This window comes from Odontesthes bonariensis, chromosome 9 (genome assembly GCF_027942865.1).
Source record: "Odontesthes bonariensis isolate fOdoBon6 chromosome 9, fOdoBon6.hap1, whole genome shotgun sequence".
Taxonomy (NCBI): Eukaryota; Metazoa; Chordata; class Actinopteri; order Atheriniformes; family Atherinopsidae; genus Odontesthes; species Odontesthes bonariensis.
The window spans coordinates 26,168,471-26,184,536 of record NC_134514.1 but is presented as its reverse complement, the minus strand read 5'-3'; the positions used below and the strand labels follow the sequence as shown (position 1 = coordinate 26,184,536).

The 16,066-nt window shown below is 41.6% G+C and overlaps 1 protein-coding gene across 2 annotated transcripts in view; it reads left to right on the top strand.

Moving 5' to 3' along the window:
• Positions 1–612: 612 nt before the first annotated feature.
• Positions 613–16,066, top strand: part of ets1 (v-ets avian erythroblastosis virus E26 oncogene homolog 1) — a 39,562-nt gene continuing 24,108 nt past the window's right edge. For both annotated transcript variants that reach the window (XM_075473842.1, XM_075473841.1), the window contains exons 1-3: positions 613–698; positions 1,860–2,056; positions 5,925–6,072. In XM_075473842.1, coding sequence (XP_075329957.1) covers positions 1,988–2,056; positions 5,925–6,072 — 217 coding nt within the window. In that variant the 5' untranslated portion in view covers positions 613–698; positions 1,860–1,987. The remainder of the gene's footprint in view (positions 699–1,859; positions 2,057–5,924; positions 6,073–16,066) is intronic.

Genomic DNA, 16,066 nt, shown 5'->3' with positions numbered 1-16,066 from the left:
CGAAGGAAGTGCAAATAGAAAAATACCAGGATTTATGTTCAATTCTGGTTGGGTGTTCGGAAATGATTGGTGTATATCATTATTCGCTGTGATGTTGATGACAACATCACAGGAAAATCAGCCATTGTCATATTCATACCCCTCTCAATGTGATGTTTTCCTGCCTCTTTCCGGCTATTTTTCTGTAACCGGAAAAACCAATTATGAAACAAACTAATTCAATTCGAATTTAGCCCAGAATAAGAGGATCTCAAGCACATTTTGTTGCAGATTTCAGGTGACAATACATATCCTGAGTGAGAGCAAATTACTTCATGGTTTTGTAAAAGCCCATAAGACACATATAGGTCAGTTCAGCAAGACTATGCAAGATGACAGCAAAGTGTATTTTTGAGTGATGTAAGAAAAGGGAGGTTAAAGCAGAAACAGCACAGGTTCCCTACAAGTTTCCACCTGTACCGCAGCTGCATGTGAGCCGCAGCTGCATGTGGAGTCCAAAGACTACACGCAGAGGGAAAAAATAGGATTTGGAGAGGATCACCGTGCGATTGAGGGAGGGACTACAAGTGTGTATAATATTTCTTCCTCCGTGGGACTCGCTGCAAGCAGGTACAGCATCTCTGCAGTCCACCGCTCAGCTGTCACGCTCAGCTGTCCAGCGCTTCCAGTTTGCAGGAAACTTTGAGCACCGCATTTCGGTAAGTACGAAGTTTTTATTGCGTTAACGAAAAGTCAGAGGCTGACTGACATAACTCTTCGTCTGTGCTAGGCGGTCCTTTAACGCACAAGTATTAAAGTGTTGCATTTAAAGTTTCAGTTTTTTTCTTTCCCGACAGGAATTCTGATAAGATGTTGAGCGGGCTTTTTCTTTGTAAGCTCTCAGTCTCAGAGCTTTGCCTATGAAGAACATGTTAAATTCCCATCGTTACCTCTTTAACATAAACTTTATTTCAACAGAGTAGTCAGTTTCCCACAGCTTAAGATCTTACCAAACAAATTTTCTTAGAATATATCCTCGGATTTCTTTATATCACAAAATGCTTCACTCCTTTATCTTACTCTGATCTTATTTTCTAAAAAACCCAAATCAGTTGCATTTAAAAGGCACAAGGTGAAGCAAGGCTTTGAATGGCAGAACTAATTTGAGCTTTATTCACTCTGTGTATGTGCACTATTTCTTCTGAAACAAGAGCATCAGAATCTTTTTGAGCTGCTGAACATCTGCAAGCATTGAGCACTGGCGCATCTTCCCGCAGTCTGTTAGCAGCTGCCACAATCCAGAAACTGCTTAACATATGAATGTGAGGAAGATGGGACCCTGTATTGCAAACATGCCACTGCCCATACACACCGTCCCTCCTCCAGTGTAATCCTGCAGCTTAGTTTTCTCGTCTCTTTTGTTGATGGAGCTTCACGTGTACAATGTTAAGTGATAAGCAAAGTGTGTGGGAGGGGGAGGAGGAGAGGAAGGGGAAGGAGAAGAGGAGGAGGAGGAGGAAGAGTTAGATGAAAGGGGGTGGCTGCGTAATGGGAAAGGAGGGAGACAGTGGGAGAAGTGATGGAATCGTTGGATTGGGAAAGTGCTGGATGGATTTGCATCAGATTAAATATATAAATATATATGAATATCAGATATCATTTTGTTTAAAAACATTTAAGTCCCTTAAAACAGAAATTTAATTACATTTAAATGTAATTTAATTGAGCTTCTTTGAACTGAGGAGCTGATGTTGCAGGTTGTTCAAACCCAGCTCATATTTCTTTCTCTTTCTGTCTTTCTTCGACCCCCTTCCCTCTTCTCTTTCTCCTCCCTCTACACACACACACACACACACACACACACACACACACACACACAGTATATACCACATACTTGTACACACAAAGTGTAAACAACGTGTGATAGATAGTTCTTTCCACCCTGCCTCTGCTGTTTGCGTGTTGATCCCCTCAGCAGGCCCTGCTTCTCCTGTCCACAGCATCCACCATGAGTTACTACATGGATCCAGTTTCTTCCTACCCAGCCCTTCACCCGTGTGACCGTCTGGGCGCAACGGTAAGACCTCCCTCGTAAATTATCTCTGTGTTAAGGCTACCTACCACACAGCTGCCCAGTAGTGAGAGGGAATGAGTGTTTGTGTGTGTATGTATGCGTGTGTTAGTGACTCAGCCTCATTGAGGGGGCAGGAATGTGCACAGGAGCACTACATGTGTGTTAGCAACACTGGGTGGATTCCATCACCTCACAGGAGCAAACTTTTTTTTTTTTTAGTTTAGTCCACCAGTATTGCATTAACAGTGTTTCTATCAGGACATGCTGTTCTCGGTGATTTCATTAAAAGTTAGGAAATAGAGCTGTTGAACAAGACAACTTTTGACTCTGTGTTGCACAACCACCACACACACTTCTCTTTAGCAAGTAATACTGTAAAGCACAGACCTGCAGGCCTCCAGCGTTGCCACTAACCAGTCGAACTGGAGTCATACAATCCCCACCGACTAACGCTTTTCTCGGCTGAGCCACCTGCGTTGTGCTTAACGCTCTCCAAATGAGAGAGCTGATTACAGAGTCAGAGACAGTGGTAGCCTGGAACATTGGGATTCCTGTCAGGTGAGCGTTTGAAGGGTGAAGGCCAAGGAGCGGCAAAATAAATGCATCCATTTGTATGCAGAACACCAGCACATTAGGAAAATAGACTGGGGTTACATGCAAATGGCAACCCCACACTGGCCTGATAGACAACAGCTCACAGGAAAGGTACAGCTCCCTGGGTCCTAATTGGCTCAGGTGGTGGGGCTTGCCTTTGAAATTGAGAATACTGTATACCAGGGCAGCTTGGTCAAAAGGTGAACCTGTGTCACCTCGGTGCCGCTATTGTTTTCATTCTAAATTTACATTTATTATCTGCAAAAAGCAGAGGTTCTGTTTTCTTTTTTGATTGTTTGCATCAAAGACACTCTGTCTTACATGTGTCACAAAGACAGAAGGCTGAAAAATCCGTTTCAGTTTTGCTTTAGCGATAAAAAAACAACACCTCACTTCAACGGTAATTAGTTTACGTCACAGAAATTACAGTGTAAAGCTTCCCTACTGTAGCATGTGAAATGTATGGCAACGCATCTCAAGTAGAACAGCCTTCTTTAAGCTGCTTGGTTTTGAAATGACACGCAATCAACCTTCTGTTTATATATTTGTTTTCATGCAAACTTTTGCGTGATTAAATTAAGGCAGACAGAATTAGATAACCCTACAGTGCAGTGCTGCAAAAAAAGCAGGTGATAAGGGTTGTATGAAGAAACACAGTTTCTCACAAATTCATTACCTGAAAGCTACGGTATATAGAAGACACTGAATCTCACTATTCTAACAAGTAGATAATAGATTAAACAAAAAAAAGATTTGACATGGAATGGGCTCTTATGATTTGCAAAGACTGCACGACAATTCCCCGAGAAAACATTTTATCATAGAGACACAGTAAAAAAAAAATGCAGGAATGACTGAATGCATGTTTTACTGTATGAGAGAACAAGTGTCATGATTACACATTGAAAAGAATGAAATGTGAGTTGAATTGTTGTCTCTTAAATTTGGATTTTTTTCTTATTTGGCAGTAAAAGACCTTTACATACTGGAAATACTGTGACTTATTCTTTGTTAGAATAGTCAGATGGTAGTGGATTAGCCTTTCTGTAGTCCTTCTACTCCTGGCAAGTAATATCGAGATATTAAATGTGTTAATAGTCACTTGACTGTATTCATTTCCAAGGCTAGGTCCACACTAATATGTTTTTATTTGGCATTTGAGCTAATCTCCATTCATTCATGAAGGACATAAATGCATATTACACGGATATTCACTGAGAGATGGACATGGGCCGTGCCACAAATAGCTAAAATACTGGCTTCCCTCCTTCATGTGTTTGCAGTGGTAGCTTGAACTTGAAAGAGGACAACCAAAGCAGAGATAAACATAAAGTTTATTAACATTTCTTGAGCGTGATTATGCAACAGGCCTGCCAGAAACAGCTGTTTCTTATGGTGATCCATTATTTCTAACAGGAGGTTTGTCTGTAAAGCCCTTTCTTGTCCACAATGATATGATATATGCAGAGACTCTACCTGTATTTTCCTGCTTTTTTCTCTGCTCATGATGTTTTAGGTGGTGCAGCCTTTGGGGAGTAAGTGTAGACACCAGCCAGAAATACCATGGTGATGTGAAGACTGTAAAAACTCTGTGATAATATTATAAGACTGTCTCCTTTCTGCTCTCTGTCCAGCTGAACCTAAACAAAACGCATAAAGGCTCACCCAGCAGAGCAGAGACTGTCCACTAAATTCTGGAAATGCTGCATTTTTCTGCATGGTTGTGTAGATGTGTGACGTGTTTATTTGTGTTAAAGAACATAACTCCGGTGAAACAGTCTGTAAATAAGGTTATATTGCTCTGATTTACTGCTTTCTCTGCAGCTGGCCACAATCTGTTACCTTTCCTTTTTTTTTTAAGTGACATACAAGCCTCCTCCAAATAGTTGTCTTGCCTCTGCATTTAAAGTTATTCTAAACTTAAACTGATACAAGGACATTTTGGTGTCGATGCTATCGTCATTGTTATCAATGCACAATCCATAAATCATCCATGTGGCTCCCTCCTTGTCTATCTAACCCTCCCACTTGCTGACTAACGTGATAGTAAATAGCAGCGCTCCATGCGAACCTCAACAGAACCCTGCAAACTGGCCTCCGTGATTCTGTGGTCACATTAGCCATCCATGAGGCTGAATGGCTACAGATAACTGCTGCTCAGGCTAAATGGAGGGTGCTTATCAGATTGGCAGTCACTCTGTCTACCAGCCTGTCAGATACAGATACGACATATAACATATGAAAGTCTGGCATTGCTTTTAGTCTCTTTTCACATGATGTTATTACAAAATTTATATTTTTCTTGGCTGAAAGATTCTGAGAAAACTTTTGTAAATCTAAATCCAAATGGCAAGTTGTAGCATGATGGAAGCCAGTTTTATATACTACCTAACACGCTAAGTGAAAAAGAACATAGTGAAAAATGCAAGTGTCAACTAATTCAAACACTAACTTTTGAGGTTTTTGTTTTGTTTGTTGTCAAAATAGAAGTCATGGTTTTCTAAGAATGGCTGGCTGGCCTCCTCCCTTCTATTTCTTTTCTACACACACAACTTAATATCTCTTCTTGCTCTGCTGTCGTGTGCTGACTTTAGACTTCCTCCTGTCAGTAATGTGATAAGCACCAAAAAAAAAAAAAAAAAAAAACATAAAAACAACACAGAAAAGATAATCCGAGCGAGTCAAATTTAGCCACAAGGTTTATCTTTCAGTGAAAACAATGAAATAATCATTTTCAGGATCCGAGATTACACTCTTCCCCAAAGCTAGTAAACAGGCAGATCACTTATTTTCATCTTTACAACATGCCAACCCTGATAAATTGGTTAAGAGATAAAGCTGTGTTTGTTACATAAAAGCACACACTAAATTGTCTCAACAGTTTTTCTTTTAACTCAAACTTAGCAAAATAGCTTGAATTCCTTCCAAATATTTGATTTTTAGACTCAAATCTTTCAGATTGAGTTTTAAGTGGGTGCCGTTTACACATGCATATCTTTCTCATTTGTATACTCATCATTATATTTATCAAATGTGGCTTTTGCTAACTTAACTTTAAGATGTTTATTAGAAAAGCTTGAAGGGGGTGAAACATGCATTTGTCTTCTAGTCTCGCCACTATGGGATGTGGGAAATTGCTCTTCAACAGCACTCCTGCTGATAAATCAGACAGCAGCAAAGATGTTCAAAAGTAAAATAGCCGTGGAACGTATGCGCTTCAATTCTACACTGTTCTCTTTGTGTTGGCTGAACGACATCATGCGCTCTTTGTTCCCAGAGGCAGAGTGGAGGAGTGGCAATGGGCCCTCAGACCCAGCTCCCGGGTGTGGTTCACCCCCAGCATCAGTTTTACCCATCGCTGCCCCTTCATCCCCATGATATACCCCTGCAGGAGGTACCCGATGGGCGCGACGCGTGTCCTACAGGTAAGGAATGCAGAGAGAGAGTCTTAGCTTGAAGATTCGGAAGTATACTGCATTGGTCAGTTTGTTAGATCCTTAACTTTGCATTTTTGTTGCATTTTTTTTGCAATACAATGATATTTAATCTAAGACAGCCTTTTGCTGATAGATGGTGCCTTCTTGATTCTAAATTGTACTTATGTAGTTGAAAAAAGAAAAAGATATTAAGCAAAAGAGACACATCAGGTGGTAGTAAGAAAACAACATGCATTTAGCCTTTCTTCATAGAGTACTGCAATTACAGTAATTGCCTTGGTTGTCAGTAGTTTACTAAGAGGAAAAAAAAATCACATATCAAACAAAAGACTTCGTGTCAAACGGTCAGCCACACTGACGTTAATCTCTGTGATCTTGGCATGCTCATCTAAACTCCCCCATTAAGTATTTAAAACACACACAGACACTCAAAGTCGTATTTCTGCAGTTTCAGAGGACATCACATTGATTTACAGCTGGGTTTTTTTGGAGCTTTCCTCCCGCTTCAACTAGATTATGACCAAAGGCCCTAACCTGAGCTCTCAACAAGTCTTCAAACTAAAATGGAGTGATTTACACTCTTGTTTCAATAATAGAGGCGAATCCCCACAGAGGAACGAGGTAAGCACATTTACATCCCCATAGAACAACTAATACATGCAAACACACACACATACACACACACACACACACACACACACACACACACACACACACACACACACACACACGCACACACACACACACGCACACAGCCTCAACTTGGCCTGTTGTTCCAGATCTGCAGCAAAGGGGATGTTAGTGATGCTGACCCTGAGGGCAATGCCTTTACCAGATACCACTCCTGACCCTCCTCCCAAACCTCTATTTTTTCTGTCTCCCTCGTGCTTTACTTCTGGGGACAACTACATGCCCTACATTTTTCTGCCTCCAATCCTCTCTTTCTAGTTTTTCTTTAATTTTTTTTCAAATAATTTTTTTATTTTAAACTGGAACATTCCTTCCAGTGCATTTGTCTGCATTTGACTCTGGCCTCTTCTAGTCCTCAAAAATGATTTATTCTGCTGGACTGGGACACAGGCCACTGGAGGAGGGTAGGGGTGGTGGGGGGCACAAGCTTTCTTCCGTCACCTCCCTGAGCTGGATGCAGGGGGCAAGACAGGGGGCCAAAGGGCGGCCATCTTTTTCCCAAGCCTCTGGTTTGGTCTCTGGAGAGGTGGTGGAGGTGCTGGGGGGGGGATGCTAAATGAGCACGTGTGTACGTGTGTGTGTGTGTGTGTGCATGTGCATGAGAGGGAGTCAGGATTTGATGGGATTTGCTGATGTTTGTTGCCAAAGACACACTCCTTTGGAGCCCTCACTTCATTCCTCCCAGCGCTAAACTGTTGACGTAAACAATACTGAGCGGAAAAAAACGACCGAGTGCTGACCTTTTTTCCTCTTGTCCGTCTTCTAAATTCATAGCAGACCACATCTCAGCATTTAAGACACCCGGAGATGTCATTAGAGTCATCTAGCTCTTGACAGTGGTGTCACATAGAGCTGCTGAGGTTTCTGTTCTATGAGCGTGCGCCGTTATGAGTTGCTGCTAACCACAGAAGAAGTTAGATAACCTGTGACACAGTCTTTACTCCATGAGCCGTTGCTTTGACTCATTTCTCTCAAACTGAACTCTCAGTGTTTCCTTAAAACGTCACTCTTGCACCCAATGCTCATTTTATTTTGTATATAATGGTATGGATTTTCAAACTCCTCATGCTGTGTGAGTGGTTTGACTTATTGTAGATTTCTCTTCTAAATGCACCTTTAAATGTTGTTTTCTTTATAACATATGCTCCAGCTAATCAAGCAGGAAACCTATTACATTATTTTTAATCAATCAGATTAATTGAATATGATGGAATAAAATTACTTTTATTTAGTAGCATGCTTCTTTAAAGTGGAAAGTGCTCCATGTCTTACCTGCAGTATACATCGATCAGAGCAATCTCAATCTGGGCAATTGGAGAAATCCTAGTGGGCGAGCTATGCTAAGAGTACCCGACAAGATTTATTTTGATTTTTCACCGTCAAGAAAAATATACATTCACAAATATATTGTAAACTACAACTTAACTATACTTAAATGTACGATGATGTCCCACTGAGAAAGTTAGTTTCAATTAACAGTCCAAAGCATTGCAGTGTCTAATATACTTTGGTTAATGACTTGATTCCTCTGCTGATCATGTCCTATTATACATGTCAATGGCCCAGTAAAATGGCCCAGTATAGCAAAAACCGTAGTGATAGCTCGACACAACTGTACATTTAAACATGCTGACTGCCCCTCAAAACATATCAAAATATACCAAAATGTATATATTAAATAAAACATGTAAACAGCTCACACAATCATCCTTGATTTTAATTCAGATTAATTCTTGGATGGATAGATGAGTGGTACAAGTCAAAATTATAACTTTGTAGAGATAAAATCTGTTCCTTCTTTAGGCCATCATTTTTCAACATTCCAATCTATCTGACCATAGCAGGGTGTCTTGGGTATAAGGGATAATGTTCTTTATTTATCTTTTAATATGGGTTACATTAGGATTTTACAGCTGAGGTCAGTTTTTTTTTTCCCACTGTAAATGGATTGCATGTTTTCAAATGAAATATGTCAGTGTGAGAAAGACAGAGTACAGAGCAGATGTGAGGCGCGGATTTTGGACGTTAAAGACGCCTTGTATGTTTGGCTCCGAGCCCAATGTCACACACACCGCTTCCTGACAACAGCCATGCCATGGTGATGTTTACACTAACCCGGCTCTACTCTTCACTAGCCAACACTCACACCAAAAAGGACCTGCTTCAAACCCCCACTGTGGAAATTCACTGTATATGTGTGCATGGGAAAAAGACGGAGGGAGTGTGTATTTCAGTGCGGTCTCATTGAAATCCAGGCGCAGATATCACACACATGGGTGCACACTCCACCGACATCCTGCAGGGATGCACACTCCACGTATTCATTCATTAAATTCACACCCCGCACTCTGGTGTGTATTGTGTTACAGCATCCTTCCATTCAGTAAAGCAAACACAAACACACATCCACTCCCAGGCACTCATGACTTCACTGTACATTTAAACGTGCACTCCCATTTAGTACACGCAGACGCAGCTGTGATCTGGCACTCAGGGACCATTGGCCTGTGTTTTATTTGATGTGATTTGACAGCTGGACAGTTGGAAGGGGAGGGGAATGGGGTGGAGAGCAAACGGGAGTGGGTGGAATACTGTTTGAGGAGAGAACGGATAAGGAAAAGGGATAAGTCAGAGGACTGGGACTGCGATGGTGGGAGGAGAGGAGTGCTGGGGAGGAGGATCTCAGATGTGGAGCCTTGGGTTGCCGGGTGAGGAGCGGTGGGGGCTTCGCCTCTGATGAGGGGCACGTCCTCACGGGCGCAGGCCCATTTTTTATTTCTAAAAGTAAACAGGCAGCCTGCTGGGGTCTGGGGGGTTATGGGAAAGGAGGAAACAGTGATGCTAATCAGACCAGCGCACACTTCCCCCTCTAACAATATAACAAAACAAGAGTGGAAACACGGAAAAGCAACAGACAACTGTGGAGGAATGGGGTGCACGACTACTATGGTCCTAAATTTGAACTGCACAGTATGATGATAGCACTGAGACAAGGGCTGTTAGTCAATAAATGGAGGAAAGAGGCAATCTGTCACTGAAACCCAGGGCATTTGTGCATTGGATTTTATTTTTAGAAATCTTAACTTTTTTGAGTGGGATGCCACATCAGACTTAATTGCATTTTTTTTAATCTTAGTAAATGAAATAAAGCTTCTGAGACATCTAAGAAAAGTTTCTGCTTCTCCTTTTATTGTACTGGTTTTATAAATAATTACTCCTAATAGTAAGTTACACATTTTCCCGCGTGAGCTACTTGCCATAAAGACTGCTTTAAAGAATTGCCCTCTCTTTCCAGCTGGTATTTGAGAGATTTTTTTTTCCCTTAAACGACTGGCTAAACTTCCCCTTTCCCAGATCGCTACATGCCTTATTTCTAGGAAGTGCTGGTGTGTTAAGTTCCTCTTGATTGTGCAGTGACTAATTACAAACTTCAGTTGGAGAACATGCAGTTCTGAAAGACAAGCAATCGCTGACGGGTGATGATGCAACAGATGCCAGCTCATCAGGAAAGGTGGCGCTTTAATGAACCCTGAGGGAGACCTCCCATTGTTTTAATGTTTCTATTGTGAGCTTAGTGATAATCAGAGACAGTTGGTTGCTATGAGTGTGCACCAGTAACGGTAAGCGCAAAGACCTCTTTGTGAGTCATAATTCGGTCCAAAGTCCATCCTTTGGTTGCTTTAAGGTCACTTGTTAACCGTAATCGTTCAATATAACGAGTTTTCTTCCCATTTGGAAAGAAAAACTGCCTACAGTCTGCTTTTGTATATTTGCAGACAGATAATTTTCATTCCTTTGAGTGTTTCAACTAACTACCCTCAAGAATTTAGTGAGAAATAATTCAAAACCACAGACTGCTGTATTGTCCCGTCAGCTGTGAGGCAGTGGAGCCTTTTCTGAGTGCACGCTGCTGTCAGTGAGGAGGGAGGGGAAGACGAGGAGAGGGAAGTCTGAGTGGCAAAGAGCCTCGGAGGGGGGTGGGGATAATTGAATTATCTCCACAATGGAGTGATGGGGGGCACGTGGTGCCGCTAATGGAGGAAGAGATGTCCTTTTTAGCGAAGCTAATTGTTCAGAAAAGAGCTGAGCCTTTGTTAGGGGAGGCCTCGCTACTTTTCCAGTGCACTTACACGCACATAATTTAGCAGAGCGCACGCATGCAGATACACACACAAAGACGTGCTCTCTGAAGACACTTTGGAATGTAAAGCGCGCGCACGCACACACACATGCAGGGATCCTGCCCCAACTAAGCGTCTGATCTCAGTAGGAGTGCATCCAGCCTGTGGCACCTTCAGAGGCATCCACCTCAGATAGAGCTGAGACTTAGCTGCCAGACAGCGGCCCACTGTTTTACTGTCCAACTGTCTGCTCTCTTTATGTTTGTGTGTGTGTGTGTGTGTGTGCTCGAGTGCGTGTGTCCATCACCCTTCTGTGTGTGTGCTCGAGTGTCTGTAATGAGTGACTGATTGATGACATGCTAAACGCTGTCTGTTCACGCGACATGCCGAACCCATCACGTCATACTCTTATCTACTGTCTGGGATGCATTACACTTTGATCCCATCTCAGTCAACATTATGCATTTTATGGGGCTGTGAGAAACATGGAAGGAAATACCAACTCAGAAGACTAAGAGCGGCCCAAACTCTAGTAACCTGCCGCAAGGGCGCCAACATCAAACACAAATATCACTTGACAGCTGTATGGATTGCTCCAAATCGAATAACCTTTCAGTTAACTCTGTGAAAAGTAGCAGGTGCAACGGTTACATCTAAGGATTATAGACAGGCAGGGAACGCAGATGTGCCAGAGAGACGCAGAGGAGAGAGAAAGCTGCACTGCAACACAAATGAGTGAAGCCTGCTAACTGTCAAAACCATGGAAACAGCATTTGCCAGGTGAAGAAAAGAGACGGTGAAACCCAAACTTCTTTGATCAGAGACAAATGTACATGTGCACACAATGAATGACTGTTCTGTGACTGTAAGATGATAAACTATTCCTCTGTCTATAGAGGAAATAGCACATTGTTTCTACAGTTGTTATTATTTTTGTTGAATTGGTGCTAAACTTGAAGATAAAGTGATTGTTTGGGCTCATTCTTTTCCCCATGTCATTGTGCTGTTCAGAAAAATGTGTTTGCTCAAGGTCATTGTACAACATACTGTTAAAAGAACAATTGAAGCTCTGAGAAACCGAAAAGTTAGAATATGAATACATTTAGATTGAAGCAGCAATCCTTTGTCTCACTTTTACAACTATGCATATGTTCAAAATGACTTCATATGTTTTTTGATATTTTTGGTTTAATAATATTTTTTTTTATCATCTTAGTCTTCATAGACGTTAGAAAATGAATTGAAGACAAAAGAGAACAGAACTGGCATTGTTTTGTTTTTCTCTCAAGAACTGAAGTCAAATCATAAGAAAACTCAAACCGGAATGGTCTGCTGTGACGCCAGCTTAGATATTAGTCAGCAACACCATTAAAGCCTAAATGGCTGCCCTCAGGCTCTAAAGGACCCAGGCTGTCCTTTTAAGAACAGATATGAGGGAGTTCATTAACGGAAAACAAAGAGGTTCAGTCAGAGAGTGTAAGAGGCTGATGGGCCGACTGGCTGAGATGAATTGAAAGGTACTGTTCCCCCCTTCCATTCTTCTCCTCCATCACCCCCTCTGCTTTACCCCTGGTGAGGCAGCTCTCCTCACCACAGAACCCATGAGCACTCCTCCCAGAAGAGGCTCCTATCAGGCCAGGGTAACCCGATCCGGGGCTGCTAATGGAACCGGTGAAGTACCGCTGGTTTAAAACGCCATGTGTGATCAATATCCCTGGCTCCCCAGCCTGCTTCCAGATCATCCCATTTAGACATACACGCGTACTCTACATTCAGAATTACATATCGATGTGCAACTCATGAGTCACATTGAGGCTGGGTGGATGAAAAAATAAAGGACTGATTAAAGGAAAGCATTTACATCGTTTCAGTTGTGAACAAAAGAGAAACACTTAGCCTATTTACCACAACCTGTGTCCACACTGTCCCTTCAGTTCTCTTGCTTTTTTTTGTTTTGTTAAAGCAATAGTAATAGTAATTTCTGTTGCCATGGGAGATGTTCCTTAATGGCAATGTCTTGTACTTATTGGAGTCTATTGTGGCTGGAGAGCTCAATCTTTCCCTGTCTTTGTTCTTTTTCAGAGGCAGAACAAATTCTTGATTCAATTTCCAGCAAGCATGGCCATTGTTCCTGATTACCGTCGATAAGAAAGCACAAAACTCCATAAAACAGAGCTAACTTAGAATAAGAGCAGCCACTTTGCCTTGTTCAGACGAGATTTTCATAGATGATCTTGGTGACAGGAGATTAAATGGGATTATTGTAATTATGACCTAACTATACTTAAGCCTTTCATTTTTTACTATATATATATTCTTACTGCACCTTTTTTCAAAGTTACACTTTGACAGTATTTTCTGACACTGCAGGGTGAGGAAACTAGACATGGCGGATTTTATTGATCAGTGCAGGAAACACTCTGAAGTGTTAATGTGGCTGAGTTACAAGTTATGGGGGGAACCCGGGGCCTGCAGAATATGGACAACTGAGATTTCCATTTCAGGAAAAACAAATGCTTTTTTACAAACAAGTCTACGGCCTTGTCCACACGTAGCCGGGTATTTTTAAAACCGAATGTTTCCCCCCCTCCGTTTATAAAAAAATCTGTATCCACATTACTTCGTTTTCGAAAAAAACACCTTCCACACATAACCGAACATCTGCGTTTTCACCTGTCTTGACAACCCAAATGCATTTGCTGTTTTGCGCAATCTGCCCTCGTCAGCTAAATAATAAAGTGTGCACGCCACTTTTTTGAGCACACGGACAGGTCATCGTATGACAGTGGACTGCCCCTCGATATGAGGACGTAATAATTCCGACAGCGACAGGAGTGAGGAGTACGACTTGGGCGTGTAAAATCAAGGCTGTAAACAGCGCCTGCACAATAATAACCACCACAGTTCTCAAGACATCCATGCTTCTTCAGTAAACAAAGGTCGCACTTTAGACTTTTAAGCAGATTTGTTGTTGTTTTGGCGCATATTGTGACGTTCGAAAACGCAAATCTCCGGTTATCTCTGTCTACACGCAGCTGCATAAACGGAGTTTTCAAAAATCTTCACTTTGCCCGGAGTTTTTAAAAACATTCGTTTACGATGCGTTTTTATGCGTTTTCATGTGGATGACAGGTCCAAACGTAGAAAAATATATTCGTTTTAGCAGATACCCGGCTACGTGTGGATGGGGCCTACAACTAAATTGGCTTTTGTGTATCTACATTAAGCCTCAAACTATTCAAATATTTTTCAAACTGTCTGGAAACACCACTGATCTATTTGTATATTGCTAAGAAAAAGGATATGATTGCAGTAATTAATGGAAAAGAGCAAACATGAAAGGAAATACAGTATTTAAGTTAAAAACAGAGTTTTGTGAAGTTCTAACTGACATCAAAAAGACATTATTTGGCATGACCAACTAAATACATCAATGCAGTCTGAACCCTGGTAGACAAGCTGTCTTTTAAATTTTTTGTCGTGTTCAGGAATAGTTCTCCAGGCTTCTTGAGGGACATTCCAAAGCTCTTCTTTGGCTGTCTTTTGTTGCATTCTCTGTCGAGATGATCCCGCACTGCTTCGGTGATGATGAGGTTCAGCCTCTGACCTGATCCATCAGTCCATAAGACCTGTTGCCACTGATTTTCTTCACAGCCACCCTTTCATGGAGACCATTTCTGATTAGCCTTCAGGTCTAGATGTTTTCGCTCTCCGAACTTCTTACTACGGACACACTGCACATCATGCAGACATATTCCAAGTTTTTAGCTATAATAGCTAGCTAAATATACAGTCCCCTCCAAAAGTATTGGAACAGCAAGGCAAATTCCCTTGTTTTTGTTGTTCACTGAAGACATTTGGGTTTAAGATCAAATGATGAGTATGAGACAAGAGTTCAGAATGTCAGCTTTTTTTTCCTGGTATTTACATCTAGATGCGTTAAACAACTTAGGATATATCACCATTTGTATTACACCACAGCATTTTTCGGTGAGCAAAAGTAAAGGAACAAATAATCTTAAAGTAAATAACATTTAATATTTGGTGGCATAACCTTTGATTGCAATAACTGACTCAAGCCTGCGACCCATCGACATCACCAAACTGTTACATTCTTCCTTTGTGATGCTTTGTGATTCCAGGCTTTTACCACAGCTTCTTTCAGTTCTTGTTTGTTTCGGGGGGTTTCCCCCTTCAGTCTCCTCTTCAGGAGGTGAAATGCATGCTCTATCGGGTTAAGGTCAGGTGATTGACTTGGCCAGTCTAAAACCTTCCAGTTTTTCCCCCTGATGAAGTCCTTTGTTTTATTGGCAGTGTGCTTTGGGTCATTGTCCTGCTGCATGATAAAATTCCTCCCGATTAGTTTGGATGCATTTCTCCATAAATTGACAGACAAAATGTTTCTGAACACTTCGGAATTCATTCTGCTGCTACCATCATCAGTTACATCATCAATAAATATTAATGAGCCTGTTCCAGAACCGGCCATGCATGCCCAAGCCATGACATTACCTCCACCATGCTTCAGGATCATAAGCAGTTCCTTTCTTTCTCCACACTTTGGCCTTTCCATCACTTTGGTAGAGATTAATCTTGGTCTCATCAGTCCATAAGATTGTGTTCCAGAACTTTTGCTGCTCATCTCTGTACTTCTTTGCAAATTTCAATCTGGCCTTCCGACTCTTACTGCTGATGAGTGGTTTGCATCTTGTGGTATGGCCTCTATATTTCTGCTCTCGGAGTCTTCTTGGAACAGTGGATTGTGATACCTTCACCCCTGCACTGTGGAGGTCGTTGGTGATGTCACTTACTGATGTTTTGGGGTTTTTCTTTACAGCTCTCACAATATTTCTGTCATCAACTACTGTTGTTTTCCTTGGCCAACCTGTTCGACGTCTGTTGCTCAGTACACCAGTAGTTTCTTTCTTTTTCAGGACATTCCAAATTGTTGTGCTTGCTATGCCCACTGTTTGTCCAATGGCTCTGATTGATTTTCCTTATTTTCTCAGCTTCAAAATGGCTTGCTTTTCTCCCATAGACAGCTCTCTGGTCTTCATGTTGGTTTATCCTCTTTAACAAGAAATTCAGTCTTTATAGGTTTAAACATGCAGAGCTATTTAATGTTTGAATAATCAACCTTAAAGGCAACACCTGGTCAACAAGAAACACCT